The sequence below is a fragment of the Phasianus colchicus genome, chromosome 5 (assembly GCF_987193195.1).
Source record: "Phasianus colchicus chromosome 5, bPhaCol1.hap1.1, whole genome shotgun sequence".
NCBI lineage: Eukaryota > Metazoa > Chordata > Aves > Galliformes > Phasianidae > Phasianus > Phasianus colchicus.
In genome coordinates, this window is record NC_143440.1 from 1,371,192 (window position 1) to 1,395,257 (window position 24,066).

Here is a 24,066-nt window from a genome sequence, read left to right on the forward strand (position 1 = left end):
CAGATCACAAATACACAGCAATGCAGTCAGAGGGAAAAAAATCCAGGTAAGAATCCTATCATTTTCAAATCACCGTGTCTCACCATCTTTTTCATTAGAACAAAAATCCTCATTCTCTTTGCATTCATTTCATTTGGAGTCATTTATATGAGATCAAATGGATATCTAACCCACACTCAAGAGTAGCCAAAGGCAGATATAGAAGAAAAGGTAATAAATGAACAAGCAAATGTGACGCTTCAACCAGGCACTTACTCAGCCTCCCACTGTGGTTCAAGGACTTCCTAAGGTGAATTTGGTATCCATGCACTTTGTAAGCTTTCTCTTCTATGCAGTTGCCTAACTTCCCACTGAGACCATGATTTTTTTTAATGTTCATAACACACAATGGTGAGGTATTTCACCGTTTAATTATATACTGTGTAAAGAACCATCACCTTATTTTGTTTGATGTTATAGCTAATTGGTCCATTTGATACCACCCAGTTCTTCTAGTGGCAGGGACAGTAAATATTATAATGGGAAAACAAAACAAAATGTTTCATAATTTGTGATTTCAGAAAAACATGACAGGTTCTAACTTCTTCCTCCTTCTTTTATTGATAGCAAGACTGCAGCTCTTCTCAAACCATGTAAGAAAAGTAAGATCTACACTGACAGCAGTAAGACATAAAACTTCAATCACTGGTCCTGAGTTCAGAGAAACGTGGTTAACATTTCAATGAGAAAAACAAACTCAACTGGTATTCTCTGTGCCAAGAAAGGCCAAACTCTCTTCTGCCAGGTGGGATGGGGCTGTGAGCAACCTGGTCTAGTGGGCGGTGTCCTTCCCTATAGCAGGGGGGTTGGAACTAGATGATCTTAAAGGTCCCTTCCAACCCAAACTATTCTATGATTCTAGTTCTGACTTTGCAATCCTTCTCTCCCCCTTTGTGCTGGCTCAGGTACTCATCTCATACATTAGTTAGCCAACTCAGGTCTCTAAGCTAAGAGAAAAGTCTTTGCTTTTCTGCAGCTGAGTTGGTTTTCTTCCACCTTAGAGAGCTGAATCAGCTCAGCAAGAACTGAAAAGCACTAGTTCTAGCCCAGGGAACAACAAGATGTCATGGCCAAGAACAGGGAGAGGAATTGGGACACCTTCTGAACTGGTGAACTGGTGTACCAATTCAGCATTCTCAAAAAAATTAAAATGGCTGCCTCTAAACAGCTGGTGGCCTACAAGACATTAGGTAATGTCAGTGATTTTTTTCTGGCAGGCAATGTTCAAATTACTTAGATCTGTACCACAATATACAGAACTTTATAGGGTTTTATTTAAAGATTGAGATTTTCTAAGATACACTACAATAGCAACCTGTCTTTAAACAGCCTCTAATGATAGCTAAAACGTAGAACTAAGAATTTGAATTAATGTAACAAGTCATAATTAGAGAAATTACCTTGCTCACTGGGAAAATGGAAATGCTGTTCAGCTTCTAGTGAAGGGTCACATAAGCCTTACACAGTTAACTTCTCATGAAAAGCAAATTAAATATAAAGCTCCCCATATGATGAAGAGCATAATTTCTATGTAGGTTATGTGCTTCTAGAAGCAAGACCCAGTCAACCATTATTTTTCCCCCTCGACCTTTAATCAAATCTTCTATGTTTGCCGTCAAGTTGTAGAGCAGAAGTCCAATGTTGCAAAAAAATGATGTTTCAGAATAAATGGCATCAGGTCACTAACTTTACATAGTTCTGGCTGTTACACTTTAGTCGAGGAACCTGGGAAGTGTTTCTTGGCTCTACATTCCCATACATACCCTGAGGGTATGAAGACAGGATATATGCATACAATGTCCTTTTATCCTTTGATACACCTTGACCTAAACAGAAACGAAATCTGGGCATCTCAGCGACAATGGAGACATGCAACAGTTTTGATGTAGTCTGCAAAGGGAAATTTCTTGAAACCTATTTAATCATCTCAGTTTGTCTTATTCTCTTTCTGACAGAAAGCAGGCTCCCACCAGCTTTCTCTTAGCCAATTCTGGCAACCAAATCATTAAAAGATTCTGTATTTCCCATCTTCCTTAAAAAGTCAATTTAAAAAGAAAATCGATTTGTTATGATAAGAAGTCTGAATCATTTAGAAAACCTTGTATCTTTTCAAGCAAGTCCTAGGAAGTTCAGAAATTTTCTAACCATGCTACTTTTGAACAGAATCTCCCGTGGAAACTCAGACCTGTCTGAAAGCAGGGTTTTGATCCATCTCCAGTCATTCTTGAAATAGAGAAAAGTCCACTCTGCAGGCTACCCAAGACAAAACACCTATTCTTAAATTCTCAGCTTAATAAACATTAAAAAGACAGGTTATGTAATATATGGAAATAAGCAAAATGGATTGAATATGGCTTTATGTATTCATATATTCAATACTAACCAATAAGAAGAAGGGTTCCAACAGCTAAGCCTCCACCTGGAAAGAAAACAAAATGAAGAATAAAGTAAGACTACATTTTAATACTATGTTAGAGAACAATTAAGTTTTCTTAGTTTATAAGTCAAAGAAAGGTGATAACGGGGAATTTAAAAATATAAAAGTGAACAACATTTTAATTACCTTTGCAATACTTCCTACAATTCTCTATTATGAAATAATTATACATTACATGTAATTATATATTACACATTACAATTACTTTCACAATATACTGTATTATCATCATCGTCGTAAAAAGATCCTGCAGAGCTCTGCACAACCATACTCAAGTACCACAATACTGATTTATGCTCTCAGCCAGTGGATTCTTCCTTGGATGACTCAAGTAACAAAATACTCTCCAAATGAAGCCCATGTTAATCAGTAGCAGGCAATATTGCTTTGCACCACGCACCACGTATGCAGAGCGGCCTACTGAGATGCTCACAACTTCCCACTGAAGTCACCCAGGCAAAATCCTGGCTCCGATAGTTTTTATCATGCTACTGCCAACAGACAGAGCAATAAGGCAGGGAGGGTTCCATACAGTAAGAGCCTGGCTGATGCTTGATTAACACTGTAACACAAACCTGAGAAGATGATTAACATCTTCTTCAGAATGCCTTGGACACAGCAACCACTCTGTGAATGCAGATGATTTAAATGTTTGTTTCAGAATAAATTTTGACCAATTTATGATGGAAACTACTATTTTTTTTTTTTTTCTCATTGCTTAGATAGTTGCAATCAATGCTCTTGTTCCAATCACAGATGACGGAAACATCCAATATGTTTTGGTACAAGGTTTCTTATCCCGTCCATCTCAACAGAAAAAGAAGATAATCTATGAACTCTTGCTCTGATTTATCTGCTCCTCAAAGAGAATGCAGGTACAATTAAGTAGCAGTGGTTTAAATGGTTGTCCCAAGAGGGAATTTTAATAGAGAAGGGGAAAGATGAACTCATATTTTGTTTTATCTGATGAGTAAGCAATTTTACATTCTGAATTCCAAGAGAGAATATAGTGAAATAACTTGAAGGCAGATCACAAATATTTTACCAAAGAAGCATTGGGATGGTCATACATAACCAATCAACCACAGTGCTTCGTTTGAAGGAAACTGCAGTATGTCTTTTTAATTACTTCCTGCTCTGAAAGCAAGCTGGGAGCAAACTGAATCACATCAGCACACCACCCAACTCTTGCGATGCAAGAAGTCAATTCTGGACTCTGAAGATGGACTCTGGTGAACAAAGTAATTCAGTCTATCAATTCAAGCACTCATTAAACTTCACTTGAAATTGATTCCAGTAGGGATTGGATGAATTTCTTCACCTTTAGCTCTGCTGGCAGAACCTCTGAAGTTGATTTATAGCCAGGATAAAGAGTAAAGCAAATTTCTCTCCCATAGGCCAAGCAGTTGCCAAAAAACTAACTATAGCAGCCTTTGTTTTGATTGAGAGACAATGGATTCTGCATTCATCACTGATTTACATGAACTAATTTCTCACTCCTTAATGCCACTATGTGACTACACTTCTATGGATTCTCTAATAAGAGCCATCAGATGACTTAGAATGCAGTACAATTATACAGAATATCACATCAGAAGGATTTCCAAACAATATACATCCTTTACCATTTTCACCCTATACCTACTAAGTCCAAAATTAAGTTACAGAAGAATGTCAGCAGGTTGGATGAAAGAATATTAGTACGTTTCTGAAGGACTCTTACTTGAAAAATATCTGACAAGAAGCAAGCTACCATAATAAATAAAGATAAATGAGGAAGAGTTGCAGTTGCAGAACATTAGATGCTGCTTACAGAACTACACAACTAAAGGGAAATCTCCATGATGTTCATGGCCAGGTTAGAAATTAGGTCTTTTCATTGTCCTCTTTGAGTAGTAATAAATTGTATTAGAGCAATCTAGGTATTATGCATTATTAGCATAACAATAGCTGATGCCTACTATAAAAAGTCAAGATTCTGGACGTGACACGAAGAAACCATACCAAGTAGTCATAAAATACTCAGCCCCAAGCTCTGCTCTGTATAGGTCAAGAAAAAGGATATGGCTTATAAATCATGCTGAGTAAACAGCCAAAACAAAGCGCATTTACAAAGTTACAAAGTTACAAAGATCAACACCTCACATAAAACATTCTGGCTGGTTATCTTGTATTTTCTGTTAAAAAAAAATAAAATAAAACAAAAGAAACTACATCAAATGAACAGGCAAAAGCCAGTGAAAGACCATAAATTGCGAGACACAAGACCATAAAATCAAACAAGTAAAGAGATACTTTTTGCCTGCATTAGTGGGACAGATATGGTCACAGCATGAGTACCATAATCACAATGCTTGTACAAAAGCCACAAACAGTGCTGATACCATTCCATTGTAATGCCTGCACCCAAACCAACGGAATCACTTTGTTCCCGTGTCATGATGCCACAACAGTTTTAATGGCACATCACAGTGCAAACATTTAGTGAACTTTTAATTTCATAGTTGGATCTCAGCGTATCAGGAATAATTTAAACGGAGATCATAGAATCATGGCATGACTTGGGTTGGAAGGAACCTCAAAGCCCACCCTGTTCCAATCCCCTGCTATGGGCTGGGTGGCCCCAATCAGCTAAGGCTGCCCAGGGCCCACCCAGCCTGCCCTTGAGTGCCTCCAGGGATGAGGCACAAACAGCCTCTCTGGACAGCCTGTGCCTCATTGCCTTCGTTGTGAAGAATTTTTCCTACCACTTACATACAAAATCCTCAATAGTTCTTGTAAACTTATCAAGTAAACAAACATTTCTTAGATACCTAGAACAAACAAACACCTAAGCACTACTTATTTGAAAACCAGAATGAAACCCACGCTCTAATTCACCAATTTTTACAAACCCAAAAGTTCTACTGCAACAGGAAAGGAAAAAAGTCCCCAAATCAGCAATGGTGCAGATGGTTGATACAAAGTATGCTTTAAACAGGCACTGCATTCAGTTCTTCAGGGAGACAGAACACACAGTTTACAAAGCACGTGGAAAGAAACAGCTCAAAATTATGAGATCTTGCTAAACCACAGCTCGACATGGAAAAGATCAAAATAGCCACAAGCAAAGTTATTACCTCATGGCAATAATGACTTAAAGTCCCAGTTATCTAAAGCTCCCCTGTAGCCTCACAGAAGTAGCGTCCCTGCTGTTTTTAAATAGTTTGTACAAGAGAGAACATTTGTCAGACAATATGCCAATGCAAAGTTCTAGCAAGCTGTCTTTGCAGCTCATCACTTGTGGTGTCTCCTACAAGCCAGAGCAATAACACAAGTGCATACACCCTGGATGCTAAAGGCAAACTCAGGGCAGAGGACAGGCTGTATGTGGTATGAGAGAGCGAAGAGTTTAAAGAAGTATATTTTATCAGAAGGAATGTAAAACTATTGCAGTTACTATGGTTACATATTTGTATTTTAATGAGTAATAATAGTAAATCAGGCAAAAAAACACTGCAGGAAAAAGTAACAGAAACATTGAAATACTCAGAACAGTTACAATTTTCAATTTCCCTAAGAAAACTGCTGCGAACCTGTAATTCTTTCTATTGGTTATTTTAACTTTTCTTTGCCAGTACTGACTGAGGAGTCAGTACTACATGCAGACAAGGAAGCAATTGCAGTAACTGTCGCACTGCTACTTACAGCAATGGGATTTGAGGCCTCAAGGACAGAAACACAACAGATGTTGCAACTTGAGAAGTGCCCCCATTGTTTTCAGAAAGTATCTGTGACCTTTTTTAAAGCACCTTGAAACAGAGCATTTAATACCAGACAGGTGATGTTTAAGTTTCACGGTGCTAACAGTGCTGCATCTCGCTTGCAGCTTCTGGACATGAAAGGATGTGAAGAAATGCAAAAACTTAAGAGAGCCTGGTGAAGGGCCGCTGTGATGGGCACACGACCTTAGAGTCTTCATGACCCAGAATTCAGTGACTTAAGGGAGAGGAAGTTAGGGAAAACCATGGGAATATAGAGTTTACTGGTCTTCAGAGATGCCACATGCTAAAACCATTTAAAAAGTATTTTTAAAAATTTACATTCCTAAGATTGAAGAACGTTCTTGATGTTCAAATTTAAAACCTGTTATGTCGGGAAATTAGTGAGTATTTACAAGAGAATGAAGAGGCATTTTAGAAGGGATGCTGGGTTTGTTGGAAAAAGTCTCCCTAGTGTCCACAAGAAAGCACTCATTGTGTTAGAAAGTGCCCTGAGACTTTGGGGCCTGTTATTGAAGGGAACTGTCCATGCTTCCTACCAACGCTACGCAACAGCTATTTATGACACGAAATAGGAACAACGGAAATACTCAGTGCAAATCTTAGAATCACAGAATGGCTGGGGTTGGAAGAGACCTCAAGGATCACTTAGTTCCATTGCCCCTGGTGCAGGGAGGGCTGCCAGTTGCTCACTCAGGCTGCCCAAGGGCCTTGAACTCCATCGGGGATGGGGCTTGCACAGCTTCTCTGGGCAGCCTGTGCCAGCACAGTTATGTGACTGAAGGGTTCCACACACACTGAATGAAACAGACCTCTCTTAAGGAGGACGAGCTTATTCCACAAGGATACGCTGCTTGAGGGAAATGCAGGAGAACAAATAAACACACAGAAGTAAACACAAGCATGCCTGTCCTTAAGATACCCTCGTTTCAGTGTCTTTTTTTTACAGAACGATGATCGTATGCATCGCTACTCACACAGACGGTGCTTAGGAAGGAAACGCACTGCAATTTCCATGCATTCGTCCAGGTATAAATGAGCAAAGGCCTCCCTCGGCCCCAGCCCAGCCACCCCCGCCGTGTCCCCCGGTGCCACACCCGCAGGGCCGCCCGCCCACCCCCGGGCAGCCAGTTCCCACGTGTGATCGCTCTTTCCGAGTAGTCTTTCCCCGCACCCAGCCCGAAATCGGCTCCCACTTCCACACAGCGCTCTCGCGGCAGATCGGCACCTCGGATCGGAACCGGAGCTCCCGCCCCGCCTGACGGGACGCGACGGGCCGGCCCCGCGCTCCCCTCGCCCCGCTCCCCTCAGGCGCAGCCCTCCCGGCCGGGGGAGCCCACAGGGCCGGCGGCGCCGGGTCCCGCTCCACCAACCTAGCACACAGTCCAGGGAGGGGACCCCGCAGGAGAGCAGCAGCCGCCCGTGACGGAGGGCGGGCCGAGTGCCGGGCACGGCGGCCAGGCGGCTGCCGCCCGAGCGCCGGAAGCTGGTGCCTGTGCCTGTGGTGGTGGCGGCGGCCCCTCCGCCCCGCGCCGCCCCGCCGCCCGCCGCCATCATCTCGGCTCGCCGGCGCCTGACAGGAGGCGGGAACCGCCGCGAGCAGCCGGGCCTGCCCGCCCGCCAGCGGCCGGCGGCGCGCTGCCCAATGGGAGCCCGCCTTGTTGGCGCGTGGCGAGCGGCAGCGCCGGGCGGGCCCGGCTGCGGGACGTAGGTGAGTGCGGCGGGCGGGCGGTGCGGGCCGCGCTTCGTGGGCCGGCGCTGAGGGACGGAGGGCGGGCGGGAAAGGGGTTGCCGATCGTTCCGCCCGGCCGTGCTCGGTCGCCTCAGGCGTCGGCGGTGCGGCCCGAGCTCTGTGTGCGTGTGAGAACGGGTGGAAGCCCGCCAGGCTGTAACGTCTCCTCCGCTGTTTCGTGCGAAGAAATTAAAGTGTTTGCTGCCTTCGTGAAGAGCTGCTCGCAAGGTGATTCTGTCGACCCGCAGCCCCTCCTGTGTTGCTGGGAAGTGGCCGTGTGACAGCAGTGGGTCTTGCAGATGTTTGTATTTGCTGCCAAATGTAATCGTACACACAGTGTCCAGCTTAGCTTATTGCGAGTGGAAGGAACAAATGTAGCTGTGAAACGTTGTCCTGTGCAAACCTGTGCTCACAACCCTTCGCCCCGTTCAGAGCAATACGTTTCCTCTTGCTGCTGCGGTGAAACACAGTATTTCTTTCCTTGTTTTCAAATAAAGTGTACTAACGCAGCTCGAATGAAGTTTCAGAGTAGGTGTGAATGTACCTGCAGTGCAGAATCCTCTCTTTTTCCATCTCTTCCTGCAGTTGTCCTGCTCCTTCACTTTTCTCATCTCATTTCCCTGCAGGGCAATTAAAAGTAGAGGCTAATTGTCAGGTTGAGAACCTGAGTTCTGCAAGCACTTTGCGACTGGCAGCACGTACCTGTGCTATGCTCCTACCACGTGTAGAATTTCTTGCATTAAATACATTTAACTTTAGCCAGAGATACTGGAAATCTCACCATTTCCTGAGCCGCCATAGGCCAGCGTTGCTAAAAGAGAAAGTCTCGTTTCCTTCTTTTCCTCTGCTTCCACTGATTGAGTCCAGCACACTTTGGTGCTTGCCAGGTCCTTTCCAGAGCTGACTGATCTCACTTGTCTGCCTTGGAGCTACCTATCAGCCTACGTAAGTCAGCTTTGTGCAATGCTGCTGAGTATGTGCAATAGGAAAAGGGTATTGACACACAGCAGGGAGAGGGGCATCGAACCTTCCTTCTTTGCTACCTATGAAACGTTGATTCAGGTCACACTTGTGAACCTCAGTTATTTCAGGATTTTCTGTATTTTAACATGAAGGGTTAAATTTTGTGAGCTAATATCCTCTCAACTGTAGACAAAAAGTCTTAATGTTGCACCTTGCACTCAAAGAGACTGTTTCAGATTTTACTACAAAGTTGCAGAGAAGTAAAAATAATTCTTTGATATAAGAACTGAGTTTCAGAAATTATTGCAGTAGTTCTGTTTGTGCTGTTGGCTTCTCCTCTGTCACGTTTTAAAGTAATGGATACAGTCCTACTGCTTGAGAGAGCAGGTGGAAATAAGCCATCTTTGAAGGATTTAATCTATTTTTAAAAATTGAATATTTAATACAGTAAAGCTCTACAAATGAAAACATGCTTATGAAGACACCATTTACAGCATCTGAAGAGTAGAGAATGAAGTGATATATGTAGACTTCTTTTAATTTTTAAGTCAACTTCATTTGCTTCATTTTCATGAGTAATGCTAACTTGTTCACTCTCCTTGAATTACACTGAAAGTTTGCTTATGGTCACACATCCACTTCCCAAGAGATGAATTTCCAGCCACTGGGAAGGATCCCACTAGGATCAGGAAGAAAGACTGCATAAAGCAACTTGTCCTTAGGTATACCCCAGTAGGTAGATGAGTTCTGTTATTCCTGCAATATGGATGAAATTGAGATGCAGAGAAACTAAAGAACATGCAGATGATTGCAGGTGGTCAGAACTACTCTGCGAGCAATTGGCTGAGTGATGGTTGCTGGCTGATTTTGTAGTCAGCTCTCTGCAACAGACCTTGAAACTTATCTTCTCTAGATTTCAATGTCCTGAACTGCAGAATAATCAACTTCTTTTATAATACTGTAGGCCTTAACTAAATATTGATGATTGTTTAAACTGCAAGTCCTAACTCTCTTTTCCGTTTCTTGTAAACTTACTGATCCAATTTAGCTATTGCCTGTGCCAAAGGCAGATCTGAAGTTGGATTAGAAGGACTTTGGGTGAATTCCCTCAGGAAAAAAATGGGAAGAATACAATGGATGAGTGAGAGAACCATCAAAACATTTGGGAGAAGGTATGCTTGCAATTGATCTGCAAGCATGTTTGTAACTTTTCTCTAAAGAGGTAATTTGCAGATCTGAGAAAAGTCCTAGTGTACTCAGAACAGGAGTGCTTCTTCAGATAAGTTTTAGAAGCTGTGCTTGGTGGGAGGAAAGCACCTGCTGCTGTATGGCAAAGCGGCTTCCCTCCCAGTTCAGGAATGCACCACGTTAGGCTTGGTTCCAGCAGTATCGCCACCAAACCAGATTAGTGCTGAGTCAGCTGACCAGGCAGGGCTGCAATCACGTGTCCCCATGTCCCACAGGGTCCTGCTGGGGGCTGAAACAAGGTAGTTTGCTTCTGGGATGTTCTTAAGTACCTAACAGCATGGGTTGTGGATTACGGCTGCAAAGAAGATGCCTTCATTTTCCCTGATCTTTGAACTAGTTAGAATGGGAAAAGTTTGAAAGTGCAGGCTCTTCAGGCCCTGAGCCAGCAACTGGAAAGAATGTTTAATCCTGGAAGTTCTGATGCTGAAAGGCTGGGCTTTTCTGAAGAGAGAAAAAAGCTTAAAAACGATTTATCCAATCGTTCCGTGGAAAGTGTGAGGATTAGTGTGAGAGTTTGAGACATACCAATTGTGTGATATTGCATACGATGCGATGTGGTTTTCTTCAGAAAGCCTTTGGATGTTACCTAAATGCTGCTGCGTGTTTTTAATACTGAACAATCGTGATAAGAATTTGAAAAGGGGATGTCTTTTAAACTGGAAGTACATACATTAGGGCACATGAGTTGATGTGGTGCATTTGATGCTATGCTCAGTGCTGAGGACAGTGGCTGAGTAAATCTAGGTCGTAAAAATGCTATTACTGAGATGACCACTGTAATGTCAACTCACATCTTACCTGGAAGTAATGTAAAGAGTTGCTATAGCATGTTTTCCTAATGCTGGTATTGTATTTAAGGTTTATGAACTGGCATATTTTGTATTTCAGAAGAGCATTGTTTTCTGCCAGGTTTCGTCTTCAAGGGCAATATTCCAAATAATCCTGCTATTTCTATGAATACTCTGCAGTACCAGCAGATATTGGAACATAGGCAAAGTTTAGTCCACACCTATATGGAGGGATTCCATAGAAGATGCACTTTTCTGGCATCTGTCTTTTGAAAACCAAGCAGGACTTCAATCTCTGCCTGTTACAGTTCAGCCCAGTTCAGCCTAGTTCTGTGACAAAGGGGGCAAAGGTTCAAAGGGATTCTTTAGCTTGTTTAGACTAGTAAATAATTGTACCATTAAGAACTAGATGAAGAAAATAGGTGTTTTTCACTTTAGTAGACAAGAATGAAAACTGAGATTATCCAGTGTGAGTTACAAAGTTGCATAAAGGATAAGCACACGGTCCAGCAAAGCTCACTTCAAATACCAACAGCCAGACCCTCTACTGGGTGCTGAAGTTACATCGCTCCAAATCTGGAATAATGTGATGAAGAAAGTGGAAAACATTGGACATCTGGCTTCTTTGTAGCCAAGCCTTTCTTTAGCAAGCTTCCATTATTCTTTATCTCAATAGATTCTACTGCATCTACCTCCCGTTAGGAAGCTGCCGGTTCCATGCCAAAGCTGCAGCTTTTGCCAGAATCCCATCTCAGGAGCAGAGATAGCTACACAAGATACTTCTGTTCAGTATTTGGAAATCACAAAGGTCATCTGCTCATGTCTAACTCAGCAATGCGCTGACTTGGGTCAGATATGGCTGAAGAGGTAACATTACAGTAACTGCTGCAGCATTCCTGTAACCATAGAATAACTGTTGGAACAAAGATATGAAATAATACACAGTACTGTGTTGTAAATGGGAAGGATTGAAGACTGTGGTTGCTAGTGTAAAAGTATGCTTCTCTAATCATTCAAAGATCTTTTGTGTTTTTGTGTTAAAATAATATGTTTCTGTTGTTTCATTGCAACGGGTTCTCTGTTTGGGAGGAAACAACACCTGAGCTTTTAGTGTTAAACTTTACAGCACTTGCTTCTAGGATCTCTCAGTTCCCATCTTTTCATTCTCCCTGAGAATTAGAGCTGCCTCTGTGTCCCATGTCAAAGGAAGGACTGTAACCAAGCGTCCTTTAATTACATTTTTATGTTTCTGCCAGAGCAGTCACACACTTCTTGAGCTGCATGTTTCCACCATCTCTCTTCATCAGCTGTGCTTGCTTTCATCCAAGAAATGTGAAGCAGCTTTTGGCCTTGATATTTTTATGCTCTTGTTTTTTTTTTCCTACCGAATTTTTAGCATTTCTGGTATAAAAGATCTAAAATGCAAAACTGCAGGAAGACTTGCAGTCATCTTAGCATACGCACAGCACTGTGAAAGGAGCTGTGTGAGCAGACACTGGTTTTCCTTTTAGAAACACCGTGTGTTATGAGGGAAAGGGTAAGCCAAACTGTGCTTTTGGAACAATCCTCATGAGTATGCGTAGATGGAATAAAATCTGTTCGCTTCGTAGAAACTTAGAAATAGTTTTTAAGAAGCACTCCAGGCGAGGAGATGCTTGACCATCTCTGTGCTGTTTCCCATATTGCAAATATTCGCGTCCCCATTTGAAATGTGGATTTCTCGTAGGTACGTATGTGGCAAAATGAGCCATATGGGCCTTTTTTGGTAATCTCTTTGCTGCCTGTGGTAGTGCAGTTGGTGGGCCTGGAGCATGCTCAGCGTCGGTACCTTGGCTTAGAACCATCCACTACATTTGAGGAAGGAGCCTTTGCTCATTTGATTTCCTTATCACTGTGTCAGCTGTGCCTTTACTTTAAACCTTCGAATTAAATAGTAGTTTATGCTGGCTTTTTATTTTAGTTCATGCATTTTAAACCCAGAACTCAGATAAAAAGATAGTTCCAGAATAAATCCAGTATATTATTTATGAGTGGAGCAACACATTAGCATTGAGTTCACAGTAGATCATATCGCTTTTATTCCGTCTTACAAGCTTAGCAGCACAAACAGAATAATCAACATATTATTTGGCTGTCATCTGCTGAACAGAAACCAGAGATCACAAGGAGGTTTTCCCTAGCTGCAGTGATGGCCTTTTTGTTCCAAGCCCCCATCTGGGAGGGCCATGGTGTGTTATCATATGGAACGCGGGGTTTTCTGTAATCTGCTTAGCTGCACTGCAGTTTGAATCTTCATTCCATGTTTGTGTAATTTATAATTTTAATGAGACCACGGCTCTTGTGGGCTTTGAAATATATTAAAAGCTCTTTTGTGCATATGCTTTTGTTCTTGCTTAATAGGCTCAGTGTATTTAAAACTGATGAATTCTTATTCATGGATTTGGATGTCTGGGGATTAACTTAGACTGAATATCATTGCACTCATCTATTGATGTTCAGAACTTTTTTAATATTTCTATCTGTAAGTCCAGGAGAACTTACAGAACTCGTGTTTTATAAATAAAATGGTTCAGAAACGATATAAAATTTTACAGCAATGATAAAAAGTGCTGATTAATGTCCTTTTTTTTTTCACTGCACAAACTCCCATGCAATATAGTTTGCATTATGAAGAGTAAGTGGTTGATGCCATATATGTGTGTGTATTTAGAATTTCCTAACTAAAAGACAGTTTGGGAAAACCATCAAGTATCTTGCAGGATTATATCAGTGACAAGCACTCAATTTGGTTTTCTTCTGTTCAGGTAACTTGAAAATGTAAATACTTAATTTTTTTTTGAATATGTGTTTCCTTTCTCCTGTTTTCTATAGCTTTTTTATGCACAATTCACATACTTCACTGGAAAGTGTTGCTTGTAACTGGGAAGTACTGATGAAGAAATACATTAAGATTATTTATTACGGTTTTATGCTAAAATTGGTCTTTTTTTTTTTGTTGTTGCTTTTGCATTTCTCAACTGTTTAACAATACCTTCTCTGATTCAGTATTTATGTTAAGATCTCATACTGTATGATTTCTGTGCTAATAAACCACCGGGAAGTACTCTTCAATGATAACATTCTAATCTGGAACCAACAGTGAGGCTAAGAGGAAGACACTTGTATCTCTTCCTAAATGCTTTTGTTGATGGTGTGTGTAAATAGATGGCTTTGTTTTACGTGGAGGGCTTTTTGTTGCTGCTGCTTGTTTGTCCGCAATGACAGATATTTTAAGTAAACATCCTCTGAGTTTCTTAGTGCATAGGGAAATAATTTCCTGCTCTTCCACTCACTGCTTTGGATAGAGATGCCTGCATCTTTTTGGAAGGTGTCAGCACTGGGAAATGCATGCAGCATGTGAGCCATGGAGAGCTTTGGTTTCTGTAGGGTCGTGGATCTTGAGTACCTAGTGCGAATACGGGACTCAGAACTCTTTGCTGTAGGTAATTAACATGCATTTTATGTGTTTATATGTCTATTAATATTTCAAGAAGGTAAATTTTTTTGCAATTGGAGATAAATGAATGTGGCACAGAACAGAGTTGTTTGACCCACAGGACGCAGACACGGTGTGTTTTTCTTATTTCCCAGCAAAGGGACTGTGCTGTCTGTCAGACCTTTGGCACCTATGTCCTAACGCTGGTGTAGTTACAGGAAAAAGTTAAGTGAGTATTTCAGCATTCCTCAGAGGCTCAGATTTGCCAGGTGTGGCCATGCGCTCACTCCATCATTTGGATTTTGATCTTCAACAAAGATGGGCACAGGGAGTTGCAGAGAAAAACAGAAGTCCTGGAACGTATCTGACCACTGACGCAGCATTTTATGCAGGGTTGCTAAGAGGTTCCTCCCCAAGGCAAAGAGAATCAGTGAGAACTGCTTGCAGTCTATTGTGAAAAATTGCTCATTCTCACGTAGGTAGTCTGTAGTTATTGAGCACCAGAGCATTGCATTATGTGAACTTATGTTTACAGGCCACATTATTTATCAGCTTGAGATCAGTAGATGAAGGAGTATTTGTTGGAGACAAAGTGTCATGCCTTTGGAGGTGATGTGGAAGAAGAATCTCCTCCTCCAGAATGTCACACAAGGATTTTCAGATTTGCCAGACTGAATCCAGTGCAACTTCTACAGCAAAACAACAGCTAAAAATACAAGTCAGATTCTGCTTGCCCCTTGCATGGGAATATTATTTAAAATGGTGTCTTGTTCTGCTTTAGATGTTTGAAACCCTCCGACGGGTTAAACTATTTTATATTTATTACATTGCATATCTGATACAGGAAGAATCTTTCCCAACGAACACCTTTCATGTTTCTAGCACATCTTGGATTAATTTCATGCCAAAGTCTTAAAGATAGCTATATTAAATGTTGGCTCCAGTGTAAGCATTTAATTAGCCTCGTCAGCGTGTGTTCTTTCTGTTCTTTCTGCTTTGGGTTTTGTGGATTTTTAAAAAAGTGAATAACAATCTTGGAGTATCTTTTGGGGAAAAGCACGGTGCAAGTTCTGGGGTTGCATTTTATGAAGAAAGATGTCTGGTTAAGAGGAGAGAATGCAGTCACGGAGTTTCAGTGAGCTGAGGGAACATCGATCAGCTATCACTAAGTGTTCTGTGAAAATTCAGAACTTTCTATTGCATAAATCAAAGGTGACTGGAAGTGTTTTCTTACAGTGAAAAAAATCCACTTGATAACAAATCCAATAATTTGTTTAGCCACATTTTCATTGGCTATGACTTTGGCTTTCTTATATTAAAAGTTTTGGCACTAGATGCTAACCTGTGCCATTGGTTATCTGGAAATGACCAATCTGCTCATTGACTTCCTAATTTTATTATGTACACAGTTAATTGTAATCCAGGATCACAGCAAACAAGATGTTAATTTCTAGAGAATCTACCCGCATTTCGCTCAGAGCGTGATTGTTACCAAAGCAAAGAATACAAAGAGAATAACATTTGTGCTATCCTCACAGGAGCTGTCAATAAAAGATGTAATAGGGGATTTAGGAATCTGGAAATGGCCAACTAATTTATGTGAATCTATTTTATTTCAGCTAGAAAGACCAAGCTCTGCCTCGTCTGCACTGCATATTGCAGAGCACAGGCTGTCTATAGAAAACCAGGCGGCTGCATATGGATAGTCCCTTGATATCATTCACTTGCTGTGTAATCTTATTATGCAAAGTTCTAATCTTCACCTAGAATGAATGCCTCTGGGTCAGAATATAGTCATATCAGGGTTTTTGAGGTCATGTTTTGTGATCCTTAGCTTATTCTTCTAAGTAGGGCTGGGATTTAAAGAGTATTCCCTAGACGCTAGCAGAGATAGATGGTAAAACCTGCTGCCTTTTTGGAAGACAAGACCAACATGAGGTCCCTGGTAGGATTAAACTTGATTTGTAGCTGTAGGATTTTTTAACAGATGTATTATTGGACAGGGAATAGGGGGCCACCAGCACAGCGAAATTGGATCACGATTGGCATTCTCAGGGAGTCCGCTGGCTGCTAAAACAGCAGCTGCATGTGGATTTGACTTCTTTCAGGTGAAGCGACTTCCAGTCATTTGGAAAGGATGGGATGAAAAGGAACCTTGGTGATAATTTTGATGTCTGCAAGATTTAGTCCCAATGTAATGGGATTATCGGTAACACCTTCACTGCAGAAAAAGCCACCTGGCGCTATAACTGGCAGCAACTGCGAACTAATCCTTTCCCATCTCTTGGATGTCATTCATGAGGCTCCAAGTGATTTCTACCCTGCTAGCTGTGATTAATTTTATAAACAAACAAACAAAAAACCACAGTGACGGAAGCCTAGACCATGTAAGGAGAAGGGAACAGAGGAGAACAGTAATTAGATTTTGCTTTATATTTGCTGCAGGGGATAAGCTTTCTAGTTATTGTAAAAAACAAGCAAATTGTATTCTGTGTGATAAATGTGTGTAACTTTTTGTCATCGATTTAAAAAAATAATAATCTATTTTCATTAGAAAAATAATGTTTCAGTGTAAGGTTTTCAGCTACCTACTGTGTAAGTAGTAGTTAGTACCTGGAAGTAATTACAGCAGGTTTTATGGCAATAATTCTGTGATAAGGATTTTCATATGGCACATCTGGTAAGTTTTGAAGGGGGCTGTGACTTAAATCATTTGTTTTATTGTCCTTTATGGCCATATTGTGTGGTGGAGGTGCCTGCCGACAGGACTTTGTAGTGAAATGAATTGTATGATGTGGAAAGCCATCCAGCCATCTAGCATAGATTTTAAACAATGCCATATTGATAGTTTTCTAGAATAGCAGTTGTTTAATGATTGCTTGGAACATACTGGTTTTTGTTGTTGTTATTGTTGTTTGCTTTGTTTTATTTAGTCTGAAGTAATCTTATTAGTTTCAAACTATGATCTGTATTGTATGTGTGCCCTAATTTGAAATTACACGTAACTTACCTGAGGAGACATAGAAGCTGAAGCTTATTAGGAGCTAAGAATTTGTCACTACTACCATAACCATCTGATAAACCCAGGAGTTTCAGAAAGTCCCTTGTGCCACATCTGTATGCCAGGACTAGTGAAAATCCCCGTCTCTTGGATTAGGACTTTTATTTCATACCAAATGCACACAGTAGAGTCTTTGAGAGTCCATTAGTTGGAAAGTGGGGAGAGCAGCGCTGGAGATGTCTTCACTCCTTTGCTGTCCTCTTGGTTTCCTGCCATGACAGCTGCAGTCATAGGTATAGCCACACTGTTGGGTTTCAGATCACTGCAGCACTTAGATACTTCTCTGATTTGCTGGTGATTGAAGAAAAATAGTGGTGTAAGTTGTGCTGCCTTCACATTATTAATCCCACAAATGTTAGTTAATAAACATCTTGAGTCCCCGTCTCCATCTGAGCTGAAGTGGGTTGCAGCAGTGCCGGCAGGCAGGGAGAGCCTGTGTTTAATGTGGGGATTGCAGCTCCCCAGCATCCATTCAGCTCCACAGTCCTGCAGAGGGGAGGATATTCCCATAGTAGGCAAGTGGCTGTAAGCCTGTCTGCAAATTTGAGTAAAAGAAGCCCATATGAGTAGCTGAGCCAGCGAACCGTTGTCAACATTCCCTCCCCATTAACTTCTGTAGCCTTGCTATGTGTTTTTTGTTTTGCTCTGGTTCCTTTGTTTCTTTCTGCTCCTACTCAACTGCATCTTGTTGACTTGCTGGGAGGGGCAGTCACTTGTACACATGGGAATGTCTGCGTTAGTCAATAAAAACTCGATAGCGTTTCATCTCTTCTTGTGGGCCTGATTGGCTTTAGTCACTGTTCTTCTAACAATACTGTCCGTTGGTTGTTAGATGCAAAAGATGGCTTTATGAATGCTACACTGCTTGCTGCCAAATGAACGATGTTCTTCTGTTTTCCTATAGAGCAGAACCAGCTGAGCCACGTAGCGCCGTGCCATGTTTCGCAATGCCCTAGGAAAAACCTTTCGGTTTCTCGGGTATACTGTGCAGTATGGCTGCGTAGCACACTGTGCCTTTGAGTACCTTGGAGGAATTGTTGTGGTAACTTTCCATTCTTGTGACTTCAAAAGACATAAAAATTGTAATACTAAAACTGTTCTATGTCAGAATGCCATTATTTCGGTTTTCTTCATTTAAAAAAAATTTTTTTCAAAGCGTGTTCAGTAAAAAAAAAATAAAAAGCACAGCTTTTTGGACAAGTTAGTGCTTCAGGCATCGCTGAAGCAAATGGGAAGCAATATGAGTAAGCATTTTGCAGAGACTACATTCTTTCAGAAAGGCCAGAGTTGCAAAATTCCAACTCTGTGCAGATTTCTGGACGCTTTATGCTACTCCTCCCTTCCCCAGATATTGCTGCTGGAGATAATGGGTTTGGCTGAGAGCTCCTCCTGCAGCTCTTGTGATGCTTCTCTTCACAGAGGCTGAAAACAAAGGGGTGGTGCTGCTTCCAATAAATCCTGCAGAGAAGGTGCTGAGATGTGTACTCGGGAAGCCATTGCACCCAGCACAGTGCAGGACCAGTTCTGAGCTAAAAGAGCTGTAACAGGGAATCTGGAGGCTGTCCTTCCTGCTTAAATATCAAATATCCTACTGAGGGTTTAATTGTTCCTTACATTTCATCTTTTGTAATTTATTAGCAAATAATTGAAAACATGTATTTTAGATAACGGCGATTGGCAAATAGTAATTTTGTCTTATTTATTTTTAATTTTCAGTGTTCTGGACCTTCAATGGAACCAACAATTCAAAATTCTGATATTGTCTTCTCGGAGAACCTTAGCCGACACTTTTATTCCATTCGGAAGTATGCTCCTTTGTTGAGACTACATTTTACAGTTAGTTTGCCAGAGCTTCTCATTAACCACTTTCTATCCATCCTTTATTTTTCATACATTCTTCAGCATCTGGATTCTATTTTTTCGTACATCTCCTCTCATTGTGTCTGATGGAAGACAAAGTAATGGGCAAACACTATCCGTCTTACCAAACTACTTGTCAGAACTCATCTAGGATATAGTCATAGAATCACAGAATAGAATCACTGCAGTTGAAAAAGACCTCCAAGATCATCTAGCCCAGCTGTCCACCTCCTATCAATGCTGCCCACTAAACTGTCTTCCTTAGTACCACATCTACGTGCCTTGGACACCTCCAGGGATGGTGACTCAACCACCTCCCTTGGCAGCCCGTTCCAGTGCCTTACCACTCAAGTCCATTTCACTTTTCCATCTTTTTCCAAGAAAACAGAGAAATTCCCTCTTCCCTCCCTTTATTTTCCCTAACGCTTTTTTTGTTTGAACATAACTTCTCCGCATAAGTAATTTTGACTTACTTTTAAATCGAGCTGTGGGTTTTGCTGTGCCCAGATAGACCATTCAGTAATTTTTCTAACATCCTAAGTGCAGTTTATCAAATGTCATTATGTTGTAGAGCACAGGCTCTTGCCCATTGCACTGTGGACCATTTCACTGTACAATGTAACGTGTGTAACTGGGGCAAAAGATCCTACAAAGTCAGACATCTGAAGTTCTGTGGAAACATTTGTACAATGACGTATGGAAATTTGGAATCTTTTCCATATGTAGTAACAGCAGGATCAAGTGAAGAGGCATTCATTTTATCAGAGCATTTTCAATTAAAATGCAGTCTTAAATATTCAACAAATAAATAGCAAAGACTATCTCCAAATGTGCTTGCATTACACCTCAGTGTAATGTGTGTCACTGAAAACAGCAAAATGTAACTAGAGTTTTGAGCAGAAAGAACTGTCTTTTAATGTATGGGAGTATTTTTGGAGTATGTGCATTGATACACACATCTTCAACCAAATATTCTATACTTAGTGTTTTCTTTTGTTTGTGTTTGTTTCTGTTTCTGCTTTTTCCCTCCCAGAGGAGATATTGTAATTGTGAAAAGCCCGACTGACCCCAAATCAAATATCTGTAAAAGAGTAATTGGCTTGGAAGGGGATAAAGTCTGCACAAGCAACCCTTCTGATTTCCTTAAGACTCACAGCTTTGTAAGTATTAGAGTTTCTTGATTTGTAAATTAATGATTACATAAGCAAGCCTTGTAGTCTGTGAAGGATTTGCAGTATCTTATTATCATAAATCATACAGTATGACGTTAATGAATTATTCTATGTATTCAATAAAATGTAAACTTTGTTTATGGCAAGCTGCCTTTCTCAGTGTCTTTTGCCTCTATAGGAAGTGTAGGCAGGCCATATGACCTTTGTTTAGGTCTCCTTCCACAAGGAGTACTCTAGAAATCTCTGAATATAGTACAGCACAGATGACAGACTCAGGGGATTGGCCTTAAGGCAAAAGTGTTTCTACATTTTTAATGATAGGAAGTGAAATTTTGTCTTTGCAATACCTTTGAGGATTTTGCTTTCAAAATTAATGTATCTATATGTTTCAGTGTAACAGAATTTAACTTCTGACTATAGCTAGAAAAGTACTGCTTTAACTAACTTGCCAAAAAAATTCAGGTAAACAAGATGAAATAGAACAGAAACAAAAATTCTTAATGCTGACTTGCCCTTATGCAAATAGACTTAAAAGAAGTTTGGAAAGATCTGAGATTAAAGATTTTCAGCAACTTGTTAGGCTATCATTAGTAAAATGATCAGAAATCATAATCACAGAGAAAAAATGTAGCTTTTTCCCTAAAGCACATTTGGCTGTTTCCTCTGCTCAGTACCTGGTGGTGGAAACACTAGGTTTTGCACAGCTAGCTACAGTTTATGATGGCTGAATCCTTTACGAGTTTAGCTACCCAAGAGTGCCAGCTTCACCAGCATCCCTTCAGGCACTGTTGCTGTGTGTGTATTGGGCATTTCAGGTAGTTTTTAGTTGAAATGGAGGCTGTATGTTCCAAAATCAATGGAAGAATTGTCAACATTGTGTACAGATTCAGTGTCTGGGTTTCGTCAAGGCACGGGACCAGAAAACAAAGATCGGATTGATACCTTGCTTCAAAGGGCTCAATTTGATATTTCTTCCATTCCAATGTCGAGGCAGGACATTTCAGGCACCTGACTCTGATCTGTCCTGGTAAGTGACAGTACCAGTGACAGTGACTCGTTCTCCATAACATTTTGAAGGGAAGGACTGTTGGTTTTGTTTTTTTTTCCCCCATAAATCCAACTGTTTTAATGTCGAACCATGAAAACAAATTAAAAAAAACTCCACCCCCTTTCTTACTGAGTTGAAGACATTTTCTGCTTCCTCTGGCAGTAGTAATTTAGGTGAATTTCCCAGAAAGGAAAGACCTGCATGGAAGCCTGCATTCCATGTACGCTGATAGAGGCGAGCTGAATTTCTGTGAGCGTTTTGTTCCCCTCTTGTCTTAGTCCTGAAAAGGAAGCAGGAAAGGCTTGTACTTAACAGGATGCCTTTCTGGAAACCCTGTGGTAATCAAATGAACAGTGGAGCAATTTCTGCCACAGGTATGACTTTTCTTGTCACCAGTTTTCATACAAAGTGTCGGGAGAATGAGAGGATGAGGAACACATCCATTTCCTGTTTTCCTGTGTATGTTTTTCACAAAGCCAACGTGTGCGAGTCCAGGAAAGAAGTGATTACACTTTCTTAGTTGTGGCATCATAACTTGTAACTAGGGGAGAAACGATCCAGATGGAAGTACCTAAGTTTGTTAATGCAGGTCTGTTTTCCTCATATCCTTAATGGTTGCCGGACAGGTGAATCTTCCCATCTGTTCAGGAGGCACTTACTTTATGGAAGAGAGTATTTTCAACAGCGATATCTGCACTTTATGTTCATAAATTGCACTGGATTATTCAGTCGGCAGTTCTGTTCTTGCTGAGGGAGGAGAAGCAATACGTATCCATGCTGAGGTGATGTCGAACCAAATCCCTATTTCAGCGGAGCAACAACGCGGCGCGCTTCGAATTCAAACACCAAATTCTTCAAAGCAAATAGCAGCAGAGAGTCGTAGAGAGACCTCGCCGTTTGTTTTGCTGCTCCTTCTTTGAGGAGAATTAATCTGCGTTGGGTTTGGAGAAAGAGATTGCGGGAACTGTGAGGAAAGGTTTTGGCTGGGCTCCCGAATGGCCGGCAGCGCTGCCTGCGGTGCCCGGCTGCGGCAGAAATGCAGGCACACTTTGAGAGACCAGAAACTGTCATGAGTTCTGTTGTTTGTAGCAGGCTACTAATTGCTTCTTTTAATGAGAAATCTCTGAGTGATGCTTGAATGTGCTGACTCAAAAATGTTTAAGGTCAGAGAATTGTTTGTTTTTATTATGGTGAACTGCTCAGCCTTTCTCGACTGACCTGTCTCTCGTTTTGGGGAGTGATAGTGAATAGATGTTGTCATGCCTGCAAGCTTATTGCAGCTAAGTAAACACAAAGTACGAGATGCATGATACCGAATTAGGCAGTTCTTACCTCAGCTTTGTCCTGTGCTGGTGTTTGGCACCCAGTAGTTGGGTGTGAGGAGTTAGCCGGTTACTGGAGATGCCAGATGAATGGCAGTGTAACACACCGCAGCTAGAAGTGAAAGCACCTCAGAGCAGCTGTTTGTCTCAGCACCGAGTCCTTGTGCTCACGTATGATCCTGTCAGTAGGAAATTTTCATGCTTAGAAGTGCTACAGTAGTTGATTCCCAGGCTTCCTGGTACAATCAGATCCTGCTTCCACCCACATTTCATCCATGAGTACACTTCTCAGGATGGCTTCTGTGAGAGGAGAATGGAGAGCTGTGTATGCTCTCTGTCAAGCAGTTACACAGACGAAATCCTGCCTTGAGAAAGGATAGATATCTGTAATTTAAAAACAAACAAACCAAACACAAAAATAAAGCCACAACAAAACCACCAAACCCCACAGAAATAAACAACGGCAAACAAAACCTCAAAACCATTCCAAACTATGGAAAGAAAGAAAAATAAAAAGTCCTATTTCAGTTGTCTAAGTTCTGAAAAGAAGAAACTCAGTAGACTAGAAATGCAGTAGAACAGTGGTGTGATGTGAACATCTTTCTGATGGTATAAAAATATTTCTACTGCCATGCCTAGCCAAAGACATGTCATATAGGAAGAAATATTCTGGGCCTGCACTAAGTATAAGGATGTACCAAAAACCTGGCTCTGATGGACTGTTGGACTGCTAAGTGCTGGAATTATTCCCAAGCACTGAACTGATTAGTATAAAATAATGGTGTCCTTAAATTAAAATTGAAGTAAGAGTGTCTCTGCTTTGGGCCCTGTATGGCACCTGATGCTTCCTTTGTATGTTACAGGTTAGAGCTTATCCACAGAATAATAATGGGAAAAGTGATGCTGTTTACATGAGGAGAATTAGGTTCTTTTCTTTTTTTTTTTTTCCCATAAGCTCTTAAACACTTTAAAATTTAGGAAAGTGGAATTTTTCTTTTCCTTGCCCTTTTATTCAGATTTGGTGTGGAATGTGTGAGGCTGGCAATTTTTCTGGGTTCTTTTGAGATTTTGTGCTTAATGCTGGTGTTTATACATATGATGAAGTATATTTAATGCAGTAGACTTTTAAGAATGCATAACGTGTTTTTGCTGCATCAGAA

General features: G+C 41.1%; 2 protein-coding genes across 5 annotated transcripts in view; one reads left to right on the forward strand and one right to left on the reverse strand.

The window, feature by feature from the left end:
- The window catches only part of ELP4 (elongator acetyltransferase complex subunit 4), a 131,250-nt gene extending 123,430 nt beyond the window's left edge, over window positions 1–7,820 (reverse strand). Inside the window, exons 1-2 of one of the 2 annotated variants that reach the window (XM_031607402.2) lie at window positions 7,611–7,815; window positions 2,423–2,458 (exon numbers count right to left, since the gene is read on the reverse strand). In XM_031607402.2, the coding sequence (XP_031463262.1) occupies window positions 2,423–2,458; window positions 7,611–7,794 (220 nt within the window). In that variant the 5' untranslated portion in view covers window positions 7,795–7,815. Of the gene's footprint in view, window positions 1–2,422; window positions 2,459–7,610 lie in introns of both variants that reach the window. The other variant, XM_090140129.1, reaches the window with a different exon arrangement.
- A 9-nt stretch (window positions 7,821–7,829) lies between these two features.
- IMMP1L (inner mitochondrial membrane peptidase subunit 1) overlaps window positions 7,830–24,066 on the forward strand; it is a 29,443-nt gene continuing 13,206 nt past the window's right edge. For 2 of the 3 annotated variants that reach the window (XM_031607403.2, XM_090140141.1), the window contains exons 1-4: window positions 7,830–7,948; window positions 18,409–18,546; window positions 19,221–19,309; window positions 20,398–20,524. In XM_031607403.2, coding sequence (XP_031463263.1) covers window positions 18,442–18,546; window positions 19,221–19,309; window positions 20,398–20,524 — 321 coding nt within the window. In that variant the 5' untranslated portion in view covers window positions 7,830–7,948; window positions 18,409–18,441. The other variant, XM_090140140.1, reaches the window with a different exon arrangement.